Source organism: Capricornis sumatraensis, chromosome 2 (assembly GCF_032405125.1).
Source record: "Capricornis sumatraensis isolate serow.1 chromosome 2, serow.2, whole genome shotgun sequence".
Taxonomy (NCBI): domain Eukaryota; kingdom Metazoa; phylum Chordata; class Mammalia; order Artiodactyla; family Bovidae; genus Capricornis; species Capricornis sumatraensis.
The window spans coordinates 42,729,101-42,748,566 of NC_091070.1; the positions used below are offsets into that span (position 1 = coordinate 42,729,101).

At 40.2% G+C, this 19,466-nt stretch overlaps 1 protein-coding gene across 2 annotated transcripts in view; it reads left to right on the plus strand.

Annotated features, from left to right (window-relative positions):
• Positions 1–19,466, plus strand: part of SLC27A2 (solute carrier family 27 member 2) — a 52,497-nt gene that overhangs the window by 12,423 nt on the left and 20,608 nt on the right. The window contains exons 2-4 of one of the 2 annotated variants that reach the window (XM_068964424.1): positions 1,704–1,913; positions 8,533–8,691; positions 15,993–16,117. In XM_068964424.1, coding sequence (XP_068820525.1) covers positions 1,704–1,913; positions 8,533–8,691; positions 15,993–16,117 — 494 coding nt within the window. The remainder of the gene's footprint in view (positions 1–1,703; positions 1,914–8,532; positions 8,692–15,992; positions 16,118–19,466) is intronic. The other variant, XM_068964425.1, reaches the window with a different exon arrangement.

Here is a 19,466-nt window from a genome sequence, read left to right on the forward strand (position 1 = left end):
TTCAAAATGAAAGAGGAGAAGAGAGCATTAAAAGGAATAAGCTGATCTGATGGAGGTTAAAAAAGAACTGAGACAGATAGTACATTAAGGAATGATAGCCAGTAGACACTCCAGGAGAAAACTGTTCAAGAAAGGAAAGATGATTATAGTGTGTTACTTGGCTCTACAGTCATATTTGAAATAATTACATTGTCATGATCTTGTCAATCCTGATTATTTGTTCTAGAATCTAGAGTCAACACATAGACAAAGCTAGAAAGACAGAATTATAGTCTCAGAATAGATAAAAAATACCATTAACTCTGACAACATAAAGTGAAAATAATAACTGTTGGGGGTGAACAAGGGGGGAATGCGGGTGGGTTTCAAAAATGGTAAGTCACGAGGTAGCAGGAAAAGTATGTAATTTGGTGATGAAGAACTGACTGCTAGAAGAAACAGCTAAAAAAAAAAAAAAAAACCCTAAAAGTCCCTGCCTCCAGGCAGCAGGTTTATTTGTGAGATAAGGGTGTACTGACTTGTATTATAAACTCTTTTGTACTATTTCATTTATATTTATCAGGTGCATGACTGCTTTGGTTAAAAAACTTTTTAACTTTTTAAATGCATCTATCCAGATGCAATCTCATGTCTTGATGGAGACATCATACGTAAATATCTGAAAAACAAAGTTTGTAATATGAATCAGATATAGCCTCCCTAAGGCAATTCCCTGGGATATTGAGTCACCTTCCTATTAAGAATAAGCCTATTCACTTCAGTTGTCACAATTCAAGACAAAGAAGCTTAAAGAGCATCTCATCTTATGATTTAAAATTTAAAATAAAAATTTTAAATGGCATAAAAATTCAAGTAACAAGCCAGAAATGTGGTTTACACATTACATCAATGCCTTTAAAATGTTTTCCCTTGACCCCTATGAAAACTACATTTGTGTGTAGCTCAGCACTCACACACTCACATAGCTGAAACTCAAAAAAAAAAAAAAACTTACCTCTTCCTATGTATGATATACTTTCCATTTTATTTTTTAGAATAATCATCACTTTAAATGATTTTAACAATCCACTGCTGTATTGTGACTCAGAGTTTGAAAAACATGCTAATCAGTCCTTTTTTCCTTAGGTCGGATAATGTGCTTATGAAATTTGGAGCTTATGTCTCAGATCAGCTGAACCTTCCTAGTAGAACTACTTGTTGCTAATATTTTTAAAATGTGTTACATAAAGGTAGCTTCTATTATCCTTTTAGTAGCATGGTTCCCTTCTTTTCATTTCTCTTTTTCCTTAAAATTTTCTTTTTTTTAAATCTCTGGTCCTGTGGGGCATACATTGGGAATAACTAAATTCATTTCTGGAGTGTTTTGAGATATATATATATCAGATATGCATATAAGTCATACACATATAATCTTGGTTTTTACCCTTATGTGGTTTTTTTGCACTTGCCATGTAATGTACAGATTTCAATCATCTGTCACTTTTTAAACCATCAAAACCCAGCCTTCCCATAAATATTGGGATCTTGTGATATTTTCAGATGTGGTAAATTCCATGTTAAAAATACATAACTATAAACATTACTGTGTCTACATGTTCTAACAACACTTAGTGGAAACAAAGTCAGTACAAAATGTATTGCACTAATAGAGCTTAAATGAACTAATTTAGTTTGTTTGGATTTTTTTCTCTTATTAAATTAAGAACTACAAGCTGCTGTTGAAGAGGTGCTGCCAAGCTTGAAGAAAGATGATGTGGCTGTCTATTATGTGAGCAGAACTTCTAACACAGATGGGGTCAACTCTTTCTTAGACAAAGTGGATGAAGTGTCAAGTGAACCTGTCCCAGAATCCTGGAGGTCGGAAGTTACCTTTTCCACTCCTGCCTTATATATTTATACTTCTGGAACCACAGGTAAAAAATAGAGGATTCTCAAAGCAATGGACCTATCCTGAAAGAGTTAAATGTTGGGTTAGATTTTTAAATGCTCTCTTTCTTTGGCAAAGCTTATCAGATAACTAATACTTCAGGGGATTTAGCTCATTCCCTGTGGGAAGTATGATCTTGTTCCATAGCATATGAAAACATTTGGGTTTCTCTAAGGTATGCATACTTCCCCCAGTTGGTGTATAGAACAGGTAGAGAGATTAACCAAGAACTACAAAAATAATTAGGGTGATGATAAGATTTGGCACTGAATAGGTTGTTAGGATATTTTTCAAAATGATTGTTGCTTTTTGATTAAGATTTGTCACTGAACAGGTTTTGGATTTTTTTTAATGATCGCTACATTTTGATTATACTCTGTCCAGCATCCGTATATAATGTATAACCAATTATAAGTGGACCACCAAGAAGACTATAGAACAATAATGGGGTTATATTTGTACAAACATTTTGATCACTATCTTTCCATGCAACAATGACTTGAAGCTGTTTGGTTCTGTGGGTGTAGAATGGCTCTTAGCTCAGGGCCTAAAATGGTATATTTCATCAAATCTAGGATGTCTTACACCTTTGGTGTAAGCTGTACTATTGTTTTACATAAGCCGCTAAGAGAAAACACTGCCAACTGTCATATTACTGAAACACTGCTGTGTGGAACAGGCAACATTAAAGGTAGATAGATGTATTAGGTGCTCTTCTAGGAGCTCTGTGGTGTTCATACATTTCTCCCACCACTCTTAAGACAGGTGCTACTCTTATTCCTGTTTTACAGATTCAGAAACTGATGCCTAGAGAGTTTAAGAACTTCCCATGATAGGAAGTAGAAGTGTCAGGCTTCACTTTGCTAGGCTGACTCCACAGCTCATACAACTGACCTCTCTGCCAGAATACCTCCTAGTTCATCCATCTGATAGCTATTTGGTGTCTGCCTACTCAAGGTCAGGGAAAATGTTACCAAAATGTAATCATATGAAGACTGAGAGATACATTTAAGAAAGGATAGGAAGCTACCCCCAGCATCCTAATTATTATTAATAATATTGGAAAGTTGAATATGTGAGTCATTCTGTTAAAATTTTAACTCAAGCAGATAATTATAGCATGCATTCTCCTTGTAAAATAATCAAACATTAGAGATAAGGGCTACTTTGAGCCTTATGAGGAGGGTATCTTGGGATGACCTATTAAAGCTAATCTCGAGAGCATAATAGCTATCGTTCTTTTGTCTGTCAGCAGGTCTATTTCACCATGTCAGCAGAATGGTAGGATGACATGGTTTAACCAGATGCTTCCACTACATCCAGAACTACCTCAATATATGGAACTTATACCCTCATTTCTCAATAGAATGGTAAAACTAAACTGTAAACTTTGATTTGGGAAGTAACTGAGGTAAAACAAGCCCGTAACTAGTGACTGGAAGTTCTAGTCTTAATACTAAATAGATAAGCACAGAACTTGTTCACAACTGCAGGTTTTGCCATGAAGTATAAAACCCATCTTAGGGGAAAAAGAGATTAAGCACTCTTTCATCCAATCCCATAATTCAGAATTTAGATTTAATGAAAGGTTGATTTTTTTTAACCTTTCTTCTTATCTCTGAATAAAATATCTGCCAAGTTACTAGTATTCAGTTCAGTTCAGTCGCTCAGTCGTGTCCGACTCTTTGCGACCCCATGAATCGCAGCACACCAGGCCTCCCCGTCCATCACCAACTCCTGCAGTTCACCCAAACTCATGTCCATCGAGTCGGTGATACAATCCAGCCATCTCATCCTCTGTTGTCCCCTTCTCCTCCTGCCCCCAATCCCTCCCAGCATTAGAGTCTTTTCCAATGAGTCAACTCTTTGCATGAGGTAGCCAGGGTATTGGAGTTGCAGCTTTAGCATCAGTCCTTCCAATGAACACTCAGGACTGATCTCCTTTAGGATGGACTGGTTGGATCTCCTTACAGTCCAAGGGACTCTCAAGAGTCTTCTCCAACGCCACAGTTCAAAAGCATCAATTCTTCGGTGCTCAGCCTCCTTCACAGTCCAACTCTCACATCCATACATGACCACAGGAAAAACCATAGCCTTGACTAGACGGACCTTAGTCGGCAAAGTAATGTCTCTGCTTTTTAATATGCTATCTAGGTTGGTGGTAACTTTCCTTCCAAGGAGTAAGCGTCTTTTAATTTCATGGCTGCAATCACCATCTGCAGTGATTTTGGAGCCCCCCAAAATAAAGTCTGACACTGTTTCCACTGTTAGCCTATCTATTTCCCATGAAGTGATGGGACCAGATGCCATGATCTTAGTTTTCTGAATGTTGAGCTTTAAGCCAACTTTTTCACTCTCCTCTTTCACTTTCATCAAGAGGCTTTTTAGTTCCTCTTCACTTTCTGCCATAAGGGTGGTGTCATCTGCATATCTGAGGTTATTGATATTTCTCCTGGCAATCTTGATTCCAGCTTGTGCTTCTTCCAGCCCAGCGTTTCTCATGATGTACTCTGCATATAAGTTAAATAAGCAGGGTGACAATATACAGCCTTGATATACTCCTTTTCCTATTTGGAACAGTCTGTTGTTCCATGTCCAGTTCTAACTGTTGCTTCCTGACCTGCATACAGGTTTCTCAAGAGGCAGGTCAGGTGTTCTGGTATTCCCATCTCTTTCATAATCTTCCACAGTTTATTGTGATAACTCCAGAAAGAATGAAGGGATGGAGCCAAAGCAAAAACAATACCCAGTTGTGGATATGACTGGTGGTAGAAGCAAGATCCAATGCTGTAAAGAGCAATATTGCATAGGAACTTGGAACATTAGGTCCATGAATCAAGGCAAATTGGAAGTGGTCAAACAGGAGATGGCAAGAGTAAACGTCAACATTCTAGGAATCAGCAAACTAAAATGGACTAGAATGCGTGAATTTAACTCAGATGACCATTATATCTACTACTGTGGGCAGGAATCCCATAGAAGAAATGGAGTAGCCATCATGGTCAACAAAAGAATCTGAAATGCAGTACTTGGATGCAATCTCAAAAACGACAGAATGATCTCTGTTCGTTTCCAAGGCAGACCATTCAGTATCACAATAATCCAAGTCTATACCCCAGCCAGTAACACTGAAGAAGCTAAGTTGAATGGTTCTGTGAAGACCTACAAGAACTTCTAGAACTAACACCCAAAAAAAGATGTCCTTTTCATTATAGGGGACTGGAATGCAAAAGTAGAAAGTCACGAAATACCTGGAGTAACAGGCAAATCTGGCCTTGGAGTACAGAATGAAGCAGGGCAAAGGCTAATAGAGTTTTGCCAAGAGAACGCACTGGTCATAGCAAACACCCTCTTCCAACAACACAAGAGAAGACTCTACTCATGGACATCACCAGATGGTCAATACCAAGATCAGATTGATTATATTCTTTGCAGGCAAAGTTGGAGAAGCTCTATACAGTCAGCAAAAATAAGACTGGGAGCTGACTGTGGCTCATATCATGAACTCCTTATTGCCAAATTCAGACTGAAATTGAAGAAAGTAGGGAAAACCACTAGACCATTCAGGTATGACCTAAATCAAATCCCTTATGATTATATACTGGAAGTTACTAGTATAAACATTAATAAAAAGAATTCCTTTAAGCAATCAGAGAACAACATGTTTTCCCTGTGCCTCAAAGGCAGTCATTAGCATAAAATTATATAATAGTTGCCAAATATTATTTCTTCATTAATACAAAAGTTTATATCAGGAAGTTTTCTGAAAGTGCTTAACACCACAAAAGATGTGTGTTTCTGTTTTAAAAAATATAATTCTGAGTTTTTACTATCTGGATAATTTTTTTTTCAAGATAAATACAATTGATTTGTTGATTCTTTCTTCTGTTTCTCATTATTAGTATAGAATGGAGCATTAATATTCATGACATCAAAGACCATCAACTGTGAACTGTGTTTACAATGATGGTAGTTTGCCAGTCATACTGCTTTGCCTTCTAACAAATTGCTTTTATTTAGGCAATACCATCAAATATTGAGGCATCTTAATCTAAACAGAATTGCCTTTCTCTTCACAAAGCCAATTGACCCACTCTGGTTTTAAACTCTAGACTCATCCACTGTGCAATGACTTCATGCCCTCCCCAACTAAACTGACTCCCATGGGCAACAATATAAGCATACTCTTTCAATTGAGTCTTATAAAAAAATCTACATAAATTATAGTTCAGTTCAGTTCAGTTCAGTCGGTCAGTCGTGTCCAACTCTTTGCGACCCCATGAATCGCAGCACGCCAGGCCTCCCTGTCCATCACCAACTGCCGGAGTTCACTGAGACTCACGTCCATCGAGTCCGTGATGCCATCCAGCCATCTCATCCTGGGTCGTCCCCTTCTCCTCCTGCCCCCAATCTGTCCCAGCATCACAGTCTTTTCCAATGAGTCAACTCTTCGCATGAGGTGGCCAAAGTACTGGAGCTTCAGCTTTAGTATCATTCCTTCCAAAGAAATCCCAGGGTTGATCTCCTTTAGGATGGACTGGTTGGATCTCCTTGCAGTCCAAGGGACCCTCAAGAGTCTTCTCCAACACCACAGTTCAAACGCATCAATTCTTCGGCGCTCAGCCTTCTTCACAGTTCAACTCTCACATCCACATACATGACCACAGGAAAAACCATAGCCTTGACTAGATGGACCTTAATCAGCAAAGTAATGTCTCTGCTTTTGAATATACTATCTAGGTTGGTCATAACTTTTCTTCCAAGGAGTAAGCGTCTTTTAATTTCATGGCTGCAGTCACCATCTGCAGTGATTTTGGAGCCCCCCAAAATAAAGTCTGACACTTTTCTACTGTTTCCCCATCTATTTCCCATGAAGTGATGGTACCAGATGCCATGATCTTAGTTTTCTGAATGTTGAGCTTTAAGCCAACTTTTTCACTCTCCTCTTTCACTTTCATCAAGAGGCATTTTAGCTCCTCTTCACTTTCTGCCATAACGGTGGTGTCATCTGCATATCTGAGGTTATTGATATTTCTCCCGGCAGTCTTGATTCCAGCTTGTGTTTCTTCCAGTCCAGCATTTCTCATGATGTACTCTGCATAGAAGTTAAATGAGCAGGGTGACAATATACAGCCTTGACGTACTCCTTTTCCTGTTTGGAACCAGTCTGTTGTTCCATGTCCAGTTCTAACTGTTGCTTCCTGACCTGCATACAGATTTCTCAAGAGGCAGGTTAGGTGGTCTGGTATTCCCATCTCTTTCAGAATTTTCCAAATACAAATGTACTTAGTGTACTAAAAATATACTGAGATACCATTTTTTCACCTTTCAGAGTGGCAAAAATTTCAACATTTGGAAGGACGTTTTTGAAGGGCTATGAGGAAACAGGTGCACTCCTGTATTACTGATGGGGTAGTCAATGGGGACAGCCCTAATAACTGGCAAAGTGGCAGTGTCTATCAAAATTACAAGGTCTGATACCTTTTGGCCCAGCAGTCTCACATCGACAAATTTATCTTACAGATGGAGCATCATTCACAGTGTGAAGTGCCGTGTGGACCAGGTTTTTCCACATGTGGACCAGCGTCATTTGAAATTGCAAAATGGTGTAAATAAACTATAAAACACACACACAAAGGAGTAAATGCAGAGAAAATAAGTGGATGAAAAAATAAGGGAAATTTCTACATACAAATATGGACAGAACTTAAAAATACTTTGTTAGTGAAGAGGGGAAGTGCAGAATAGTATGCTTTTTTTTTTTAATTGGGGGAAAGGGCAAGAACATAGAAGCAAATGAGCCTATATTTACATAAAAAACTCTAGAAGAGTATGTGAGAAATTCATAGAAGTGGCTATGAAAGAGATAGGATGGATGGGCTATGTAATCTGATTCTCAGTCTTCTCATCTGTGAACTAGAGAATATAATTCTACTTAGATCGTTAATTATGAGAATTGAGTGAAAACTTGGCAATCCAGTTGACCCTTGAACAATACGAGGGTCCACACAGCCGAAGATCTACACATAACTTATAGAAGGCCCTCCATATAGGTTCTTCTGCATGTGCGATTTTTCATCCATGGATTCAACCAACCATGGGTGTGTTTGCCACTGAAAAAATCCTCATATAGTGACCCCAAACAGTTCAAACCCCTGTCCTTCAAGGATGCTTAGCAAGATGGTAGACCCAAATCAGAAATTCAATAGACAGTCACTCGTTTTTCCTCATCTTACCACTCTAATAACCAGCTAACTCAGGGGTCAGCAAACCATAGCCTGAGGGTCACAATCACCACACCACCACAAGTTCTGTAAATAAAGTTCCATGTCCACGGGGCCAAGTTCATTACTTTTTTTGTGTTTAGCTGCTTTCAGCTATAATAGCAGAGTTAAGTAGTTGCAATAGAGACTTATGGCCTTGCAAAACCTAAAATGTTTACCATCTGGTCCTTTACAGAAAAAACTGTGAACTTCTGGTCTCACCAAATGCAATCTTCTAATCCCTAGATGATGAATCTTCCTAAGACACATCTCTCTCCCAGACCATGTGTCTGTGAATAACCATTCTTGATTCACACATGCTTCTCTTGTACCTTTATGCAGGTCTCCCGAAAGCTGCAAAGATCAATCATCACCGCATTTGGTACGGAATTGGCCTTGCTCTTGCCTCCGAGGTTACAGGGGATGATGTAATCTATACCCCCCTACCCTTGTACCACAGTGCTGCGCTTCTGATTGGCTTACATGGATGTATGGTGACTGGTAAGCTTTTCTTCTCAACAGGGTATTGAAGCCCAGTACACATTCAATGTGCTTATTCAGTTCAGTCGCTTAGTCGTGTTCGACTCTTTGCGACCCCATGAGTTGCAGCACGCCAGGCCTCCCTGTCCATCACCATCTCCCAGAGTTCACTCAAAGTCACGTCCATCGAGTCGGTGATGCCATCCAGCCATAAGGAAAAGTAATACAAATTTTTCTATTTTCCTGTGTGCTAGGAATAGTGTTTAATTCCATGTTAATACTGAGTTTGTTTGGCTTACACATAGCAAACATTTAAAAGAATTTATAGTGAATGTCATGATGGTCCATTGGTTAGGACTCCACATTTTCATTGCTGAGGGCCTGGGTTCAATTCCTGATCAGGAAACAAAGATCCGACCAGCCCCAAGGCCAAATAAATAATTAAAAAGAATTTCCATTTTCTCATGCCTGCGTGTCTTTTAATATAATGCTGTAATTGTTCAGCATATCAAAGAGCAAGCTTCTTTTAAATCTTTTAGGTCTTTATACAGGTTAAGATACTCGATCCTTCGATTCCACAAATAATTCTCTTATGTCATTTCTATCTTTAGAAATCTCCATGTTGATCTCCATTAGCACCTGGTTTAAACTTCTCATTCAGCTGGCCCATTCTACTTCATTCTTCCCACTTCCCACAGGCTCTCAGCTCTGGTCAGAATACTTAGATTTCCCCATCTCTTCTCTTTCCTTCTGAAACTTTACATTTAAATTAGATTTGCCATTCTTACTACTGTCAACAGGATTTCTGCACCTTGTGTACATAAAGTCTCAGCCCAATATCCACCTCTTCAGGAGACTACCTCTAACTTGCCAACTAAACTAAAAAACTTAACTTTTTCTCCCATGTGACATTTTAAGTAATTACATATGTATATACAGTAACATATGCATATATTAATTTATATACAAATACACATGACTGCCCAAACCTCTGCTCCTTTTCCTCATCAGCTTACTGATTGGATATAAAACACTTAATCCAGCATCAATACCAGCCTCCAAATCAGCAAGGAATGCCTGGGTCTGATCATACTGTTGGGCCCTTCTAAAAGAGAATGACTCTGAAGCCCTCCTGGGGATAAATCAATCAGTCATACATCTACTTAAGCATAATAGATAAATGCTAAGAAGGAAAATGTAGTATTTTTTTAAAATTTCTCCTAAAACACTTGATTTTGCATGTTTAGGAGTAGAAATAAACTAATAACATGAAAAATACCTGTGATATTTTTATTCCACTTTTCTACATTTCATGCTTATGTTAGGTTGAATATGATAGGTACTTTGTTTTTACCTATCATATTAGTTTTCTATTCCCACTGTAACAAATGACCACGAACTTTGTGGTTTAAAACAACACAGGTTGGTTCTCTCCCTTTTTTGAAAGTCAGAAGTCCAAAAGTCAAGATGTTAGTGAGGCTACATTCCTTCTGGAAGCTTGTAGGCAAGAGTCCATTTCCTTGCCTTTGCTAGCTCCCAGAGGCTGCTCACATTCTTTGGCTTGTGGCCCCTTTTTTCATCTTCAAAGCATTTCACTCGCGTCTTTTGTTTTTGTCATGCTTTGTCCTACAACCCTTGACCTTCTTGACTTCTTATCACACCCTTGTGATTACATTGGTCTCTCCCAATCAGTTCAGTTCAGTTCAGTAGCTCAGTAGTGTCCGAATTTTTGCGACCCCATGGACTGCAGCACACCAGGCCTCCTTGTCCATCACCAACTACCAGAGTTTACTCAAACTCATGTCCATTGAGTCAGTGATGCCATCCAATCGTCTCATCCTCTGTCGTCCCCTTCTCCTCCCACCTTCAATCTTTCCCAGCATCAGGGTCTTTTCACATGAGTCAGCTCTTTGCATGAGGTGGCCAAAGTATTGGAGTTTCAGCTTCAGCATCAGTCCTTCCAATGAGTATTCAGGTCTGATCTCCTTTAGGATGGACTGGTTGGATCTCCTTGCAGTCCAAAGGACTCTCGAGAGTCTTCTCCAACACCACAGTTCAAAAACATCAATTCTTCAGTGCTCAGCTTTCTTTATAGTCCAACTCTCACATCCATACATGACTACTGGAAAAACCATAGCTTTGACTAGATGGACCTTTGTTGGTAAAGTAATGTCTCTGCTTTTTAATATGCTGTCTAGGTTGGTCATAACTTTTCTTCCAAGGAGCAATTGTCTTTTAATTTCATGGTTACAGTCACCATCTGCAGTGATTTTGGAGCCCAAACAGTCTGTCACTGTTTACATTGTTTCCCCATCTATTTGCTGTGAAGTAAAAGACTCAGATGCTGGGAGGGATTGAGGGCAGGAGGAGAAGGGGACGACAGAGGATGAGGTAGCTGGATGGCATCACCACTCAATGGACATGAGTTTGGGTAAACTCCAGGAGTTGGTGGTGGACAGAGAGGCCTGGAGTGCTGCAATTCATGGGGTCACAAAGAGTCGGACATGACTGAGCAACTGAACTGAACTGAATGGGACTGGATGCCATGATCTTGGTTTTCTGAATGTTGAGTTTTAAGCCAACTTTTTCACTCTCCACTTTCATTTTCATCAAAAGCCTCTTTAGTTCCTCTTCGATTTCTGCCATAAGGGTGGTGTCATCTGCATATCTGAGGTACTTGATATTTCTCCCACCAACCTTGATTCCAGCTAGTGCTTCATCCATTCCAGCATTTCTCATGATGTACTCTGTTCAGTTCAGTTCAGTCACTCAGTCGTGTCCGACTCTTTGCAACCCCATGAATCGCAGCACGCCAGGCCTCCCTGTCCATCACCATCTCCCAGAGCTCACTCAGACTCACGTCCATCGAGTCCATGATGCCATCCAGCCATCTCATCCTCGGTTGTCCCTTTCTCCTCCTGCCCCCAATCCCTCCCAGCATCAGAGTCTTTTCCAATGAGTCAACTCTTTGCATGAGGTGGCCAAAGTACTGGAGCTTCAGCTTTAGCATCATTCCTTCCAAAGAATACCCAGGGCTGATCTCCTTTAGAATGGATTGGTTGGATCTCCTTGCAGTCCAAGGGACTCTCAAGAGTCTTCTCCAACACCACGGTTCAAAAGCATCAATTCTTTGGCGCTCAGCCTTCTTCACAGTCCAACTCTCACATCCACATACATGACCACAGGAAAAACCATAGCCTTAACTAGACGGACCTTAGTCGGCAAAGTAATGTCTCTGCCTTTGAATATACTATCTAGGTTGGTCGTAACTTTTCTTTCAAGGAGTAAGCGTCTTTTAATTTCATGGCTGCAGTCACCATCTGCAGTAATTTTGGAGCCCCCAAAAATGAAGTCTGACACTGTTTCCACTGTTTCCCCATCTATTTCCCATGAGGTGATGGGACCAGATGCCATGATCTTCGTTTTCTGAATGTTGAGCTTTAAGCCAACTTTTTCACTCTCCTCTTTCACTTTCATCAAGAGGCATTTTAGCTCCTCTTCACTTTCTGCCATAAGGGTGGTGTCATCTGCATATCTGAGGTTATTGATATTTCTCCCAGCAATCTTGATTGCAGCTTGTGTTTCTTCCAGTCCAGTGTTTCTCATGATGTACTCTGCATATAAGTTAAATAAGCAGGGTGACAATATACAGCCTTGATGTACTCCTTTTCCTATTTGAAACCAGTCTGTTGTTCCATGTCCAGTTCTAACTGTTGCTTCCTGACCTGCATACAGATTTCTCAAGAGGCAGGTTAGGTGGTCTGGTATTCCCATCTCTTTCAGAATTTTCCACAGTTGACTGTGATCCACACAGTCAAAGACTTTGTTTTTCTGGAACTCTCTTGCTTTTTCCATGATCCAGTGGATGTTGTCAATTTGATCTCTGGTTCCTCTGCCTTTTCTAAAACTAGCTTGAACATCAAGGAGTTCATGGTTCACGTATTGCTGAAGCCTGGTTTGGAGAATTTTGAGCATTACTTTACTAGCATGTGAGATGAGTGCAATTGTGCAGTAGTTTGAGTGTTCTTTTGCATTGCCTTTCTTTGGAATTGGAATGAAAACTGACCTTTTCCAGTCCTGTGGCCACTGCTGAGTTTTCCAAATTTGCTGGCATATTGAGTGCAACACTTTCACAGCATTATCTTTCAGGATTTGAAACAGCTCAACTGGAATTCCATCACCTCCACTAGCTTTGTTCGTAGTGATGCTTTCTAAGGCCCACTTGACTTCACATTCCAAGATGTACTCTGCATATAAGTTAAATAAGCAAGGTGACAATATACAGCCTTGATGTACTCCTTTCCCAATTTGGAACCAGTCTGTTGTTCCATGTCCAGTTCTACTACTGTTGCTTCCTAAGCTGCATACAGATTTCTCAGGAGGCAGGTCAGGTGGCCTGGTATTCCCATCTCTTTAAGAATTTTCCACAGTTTGTTGTGATCCACACAGTCAAAGGCTTTGGCATAGTCAATGAAGCAGAAGTAGATGTTTTTCTGGAACTCTCTTGCTTTTTTGATGATCCAATGGATGTTGGCAATTTGAACACTGTTTCCTCTGCCTTTTCTAAATCCAGCTTGAACATCTGGAGGTTCATGGTTCACGTACTGTTGAAGCCTGTGTTGGAGAATTTTGAGCATTACTTTGCTCGCGTGTGAGATGAGTGCAATTGTGCGGTAGTTTGAGCATTCTTTGGCATTGCATTTCTTTGGGATTGGATGAAAACTGACCTTTTCCAGTTCTGTGGCCACTGTTGAGTTTTCCATATTGAATGCAGCACTTTCACAGCATCATCTTTTAGGATTTGAAATAGCTCAACTGGAATTTCATCACCTCCACTAGCTTTGTGCATAGTGATGCTTCCTAAGACCCACTTGACTTTACATTCCAGATGTCTGGCTCTAGGTGAATGATCACACCATCGTGATTATCTGAGTTGTGAAGATATTTTTTGTATAGTTCTTCTGTATATTCTTGCCATCTCTTCTTAATATCTTCTGCATCTTTTAGGTTCCTACCATTTCTATCCTTGATTGTGCCCATCTTTGCATGAAATGTTCCCTTGTTATCCCTAATTTTCTTGAAGCGATCTTTAGTCTTTTCCAGTCTATTGCTTTCCTCTATTCCTGCATTGATCACTGAAGAAGGCTTTATTATCTTTCCTTGCTGTTTTTTGGAACTCAGCATTAAAATGGGCATATCTTTCCTTTTCTCCTTTGCCTTTCACTTTTCTTTTCTCAGCTATTTGTAAGCCCTCCTCAGACAACCATTTTGCCTTTTTGCATATCTTTTCCATGGGGATGGTCTTGATCCCTGTCTCCTGTACATTATCACAAACCTCCGTCCATAGTTCATCAGGCACTCTGTCTATCAGATTTAGTCCCTTAAATCTATTTCTCACTTCCACTGTATAGTCATAAGAGATTTGATTTAGGTCATACCTGAATGGTCTAGTGGTTTTCCCTACTTTCTTCAATTTCAGTCTGAATTTGGCAATAAGGAGTTCATGATCTGAGCCACAGTCAGCTCCTGGTCTTGTTTTTGCTGACTGTATAGAGCTTCTCCATCTTTGCCTACAAAGAATGTAATCAATCTGATTTTGGTGTTGACCATCTGGTGATGTCCATGTATAGTCTTCTCTTATGTTTTTGCAAGAGGGTATTTGTTATGACCAGTGCATTCTCTTGACAAAACTCTGTTAGCCTTTGCCCTGCTTCATTCTGTACTCCGAGGCCAAATTTGCCTGTTACTCCAGGTATTTCTTGACTTCCTACTTTTGCATTCCAGTCCCCTATAATGAAAAGGACATCTTTTTGGGGTGTTAGTTCTAGAAGTTCTTGTAGGTCTTCATAGAACCATTCAACTTCTGCTTCTTCAGCACTACTGGTTGGGGCATAGACTTGGATTACTGTGATACTGAATGGTTTGCCTTGGAAACGAACAGAGATCATTCTGTCGTTTTTGAGATTGCATCCAAATACTACATTTCAGACTCTTTTGTTGACTCTGATGGCTACTCCATTTCTTCTACGGGATTCTTGCCCACAGTAGTAGATATAATGGTCATCTGAGTTAAACTCACCCATTCCAGTCCATTTTAGTTCACTGATTCCTAGAATGTCGACGTTCACTCTTGCCATCTCCTGTTTGACCACTCCCAATTTGCCTTGATTCATGGACCTGACATTCCAGGTTCCTATGCAATATTGCTCTTTACAGCATAGACTTTACTTCCATCCCCAGTCACATTCACAACTGGGTGTTGTTGTTGCTTTGGTTCCATCTCTTCATTCTTTCTGGAATTACTTCACCGCTGATCTCCAGTAGCATATTCTGACCCAAGGGAGTTCATCTTTCAGTGTCCTATCTTTTTGCCTTTTCTTACTGTTCATGGGGTTCTAAAGGCAAGAATACTGAAGTGGTGTGCCATTCCCTTCTCCAGTGGGCCACGTTTTGTCAGAACTTTCCACCATGACCCATCCATCTTGGGTGGCCCTACCCAGCATGGCTCCTAGTTTCATTGAGTTAGGCAATGCTGTGGTCCATGTGATCAGATTGGTTAGTTTTCTGTGATTGTGGTTTTCAATCTGTCTGCCCTCCCATGGAGAAGGATAATCTCCCCTTTTCAAGATCCTTAGTTTAATCACATCTACATAGTCTCTTTTGTCATGTAAGGTAGCATATTCATGGGTTCTAGAGATTAGGATGTGGGTGTGTTGAGAACCATTATTCTGTCTATGTCATCCACCATAGAAGACTATCTCCTGCTTGCTCAAGACACTTACAGACTCTCCAGAATTGCAACCCTAGCTGCTTCTCCAGGTTCATCTCCTTTGACCCACTCACCTTTCACCACTCTGGTCACAGACCAACTGAATCTTGGCCATCCCCCAACCTTCTCGACTGTCCTATCTTTATGTTCAAGTTTTTTCCTCTGCCAGGAACTCTCTCAGTTTTCCTCCATATTCATTTCTCAAGACCTAATTCAAATTCTACCTTTTTTAAAATATGTCTTTCTCAGTCCTTGCCCAGGAAAAATTAATCTACCTCCCCCAACACACACACACACTTAGGGCTTCACTGGACTGTGTTTATTTATTGCAAGCTGACTTTTGCTAGAAAACCTTATGTCTTCTCCCCTACTATACTGTAATCTCCTATTGAATAAAACCATGTCTTATTCTTTTTTTTTTGCATTGAATATAGTTGGTCCCTAACACTTGTTTATGAATGTAATTCACATATGGATTTCAAAAGTGAAAAATATAACTTGGGACTGTTTTGGTAGCAATCCTTTATTGGTACCTTCTATTCCTTCTCGCTAGGTGCTACTCTTGTTTTGCGGACCAAATTTTCAGCCAGCCAGTTTTGGGATGACTGCAGAAAATATAACATCACTGTCATTCAGTATATTGGTGAACTGCTTCGATATTTATGCAACTGTCCTCAGGTAACACTTCCTATGTTTCATTATCTTTTTGAAATGCCTAAGATGGGAATTCAAGTCACTTTGGATCATGCTAGGTTTCAACTGCTTCTCATATATCAGTTTTCAGTTTATACTATAGTTTTTCATTATAAAGTTCTTGGCAGCACACCTACCATAGGGAATTTGTTGGTTAGTGTGTTAGTGGCTCAGTCATGTCCAACTCTTTGCAGCTGCATGGACTGTAGCCTGTCGGGCGCCTCTGTCCATGGAATTCTCCAGGCAAGAATAATGGAGTGGGTAGCCATTCCCTTATTCAGTGGATCTTCCAGATCCAGGAATCAAACCCAGGCCTTCTGCATTGCAGGCAGATTCTTTACTGTCTGAGCCACCAGGAAAGCCATTACTTGATGGCAGTCATTGTAATAGGGCTTCCCAGGCAGCTCAGTGGTTAAACTTATGTGAGTCACCCAAACAGAAGTCATTGCTTCCTTCCTGTACCTCATTTGTTTTCTCCTCCTTTGTGGCCCTTGTCACTTTGCAAGTGTTGGTCTTCATGCCTCCCATGGGACCACATCTCATTGCCTTGCCCTCTCTTATAACACATTCATGCAGAAAACTTTTACTTAATGTTGCTTAGTGAATAAACTTAGGAACCATCTGACCAAATCTGTTACCAAGCTTAGAACAGATATCCCAAGGTAATGACTCCAAGTACTGTGGATCTGCCCTGCCTGTAGATACCCACATATCTTGATGGGGTTGTTTGAAAGAGCTCGTTCTGCCCAGGTTCTCAGCTCTCATCAGAGAGGGCAGCCTGCCTGGGACCACATCAAGGTCCCAATTTTTTACACCCATTATTTTGCACCTACTCATTCTTTACTGTATGAATTTATCCCGTGCACCATAGGATGTTTAATAGCATCCTTGGCTTTTACGCAGGACATGCCAGTGATACCCTCTCCATCCTCCCAGGTCATCATAATCAAAATGTCTTCAGACATTGCCAGATATCCCCTGGCAGGCAAAATCAACCCTTCGTTAGGACCACTAAACTAGACAATGCAATAAACTCACCAGATTCTACTTTCTTTAATCCTTTTACTCATCAAAAGAAAACAAACTCAGAGGATCACTAAGTTGATCAACTGCTACTTATAAGCACCAGTTATGTTCAGTTTCGGAGAAGGCAATGGCACCCCACTCCAGTACTCTTGCCTGGAGAATCCTATGGACAGAGGAGCCTGGTAGGCTGCAGTCCATGGGGTCGCAAAGAGTCGAACACGACTGAGCAACTTGACTTTCACTTTTCACTTTCATGCATTGGAGAAGGAAATGACAATTCACTCCAGTGTTCTTGCCTGGAGAATCCCAGGGACAGGGGAGCTTGGTAGGCTGCTGTCTATGGGGTGGCACAGAGTCAGACATGACTGAAGTGACTTAACAGTAGCAGTATGTTCAGTTTATATATAGGCTACCTTAGAAATATTGCAGATCCAGTTCCAGACCATCACAACAAAGCGAATTCCACAATAAAGCAAGTCACATGAATGTTTTGGTTTCCGAGTGCACATAAAAGTTACGTTTATACCATGCTGTAGTCTTTTAAGTGTGCAATAGCATTATATCTTTAAAAAACAGTGTATATACCTTAATTTTAAAATACTTTATTGCTAAAAATGTTAACCATCATCTGACAATGCTGGCTTGCCACCAACCTTCAATTTGTGAAAAAAATAAAGAAGTATCTGCAAAGCACAATGAAGCAGGGTATGCCTGTAACAGAAGCAGTGTGATGTAAAGAAGTATAAGACGCTCTTGCCTTAGTTCTTTCCCTTCTAACTTCATGTGGTCTCTGCCCACATGGCACTTCATTAGAGAGATCCTTCCTACTGATTCTCAAGCACGCCGTCCTGCCCCTTACCATGCATCTCGTGGGTTACTGCTTTCTGTGGCACTGTCACTCCTGACACAGTGCAGGTTTGTTTGACTGTTGTCTTTCTCCTCCAGTTAAATGAAAGCTCCATGCACCAGGGCTTTGTTGATTGCCAGATCTCTGGCACTGAGATCCATATCTGGCACATTCTAGGCATCAACAAATTTTGCTGAATGAACCTCTAAATTCTTGCTCCTGAAAGATATATAATTGACTTGAGGGAAGTAATGTGTTCCCCCAAAATATCTGGGCTTAGCACACATTATTCTAATTCATGAAGCAGAGTCAACAGATTCCTGAGGGTCATAATTAGCTATGAGTTGGGTGAGGACCTTTCCCATAGCAATTTCTGTTTTTCACATGAATATTCCACCTAATCTGGAAGATTGCATGCCTCTGTATCAAACCCCAGAAATCCATATAGGGCCCGCTGTTTGGCTTTTCTTCTCTGCCTTAAAAACACCTCAATGTCAGTTAGAAGTCTCCTGAGGGAGGGAGCATGTTAGGTTTTTTTTCCTGTTAGTTCTAAGGGGAGCCACCTTCCGAGTTGAGGAAAATAAACATGTTCGTATGTCACTTTTTCAGGTTCATACCCATACACACACTTCCACATTTCCTTTTTATTAATATTGTCTCAGATGCTGGAAAGCATTCAGTTTGATTGGGGTTTTACATCATCAAAATATATTATGATTTGGTGTATAATAGTAGTACATGGACAACCTCTAATCTAGAAAGAGATTTGGAGTTTCTGTTTGCCCTTGATTTACCCCACCCCTGAGTTCTGGTCTGGTTTGTCTGGAAAATACTTGTTAGTATTGTAAGAAATGCTCAAAGTCATCTCAATAAACCTTCAGTTAAAGGTTTTTTAAAATGTTATGATCTTTTGTATAGAAAATGCAAATCAAAAATACAATGAGGTAGCATAGAGGTCAGAATGGCCATCATCAAAAAAATCTACAAACGATAAATGCTGGAGAGGGTGTGAAGAAAAGGGAACCCTCCTATAGTGTTGGTGGGAATGTAAATTGGTACAGCCCCTATGGGGAACAGTATGGAAATTCCTTAAAAAACTAAAAATAGAGCTACCATTTGATCCAGCAATCCCGCTCCTGGGCTTATATCCAGAGAAAAACATGGTCCAAAAGGATGCATGCACCCCAGTGTTCACTGCAGCAGTTTACAATAGCCAAGGCATGAAAGCAACCTAAATGTCCATCAATAGAGGAATGGATAAGATGTGGCAGATGTATGGAATGGAATATTACTCAGCCATTAAAAAGAATGAGATAATGCCATTTGCAGCAATATGGATGGACCTAGAGGGTGTCATACTGAGTGACGTCAGTCAGACAGTGAAAGAGAAACATCCTCTGTTATCACTTAAATATGGAATCGTAAAAGAAATATATAAATGAACTCATTTACAAAATGGAA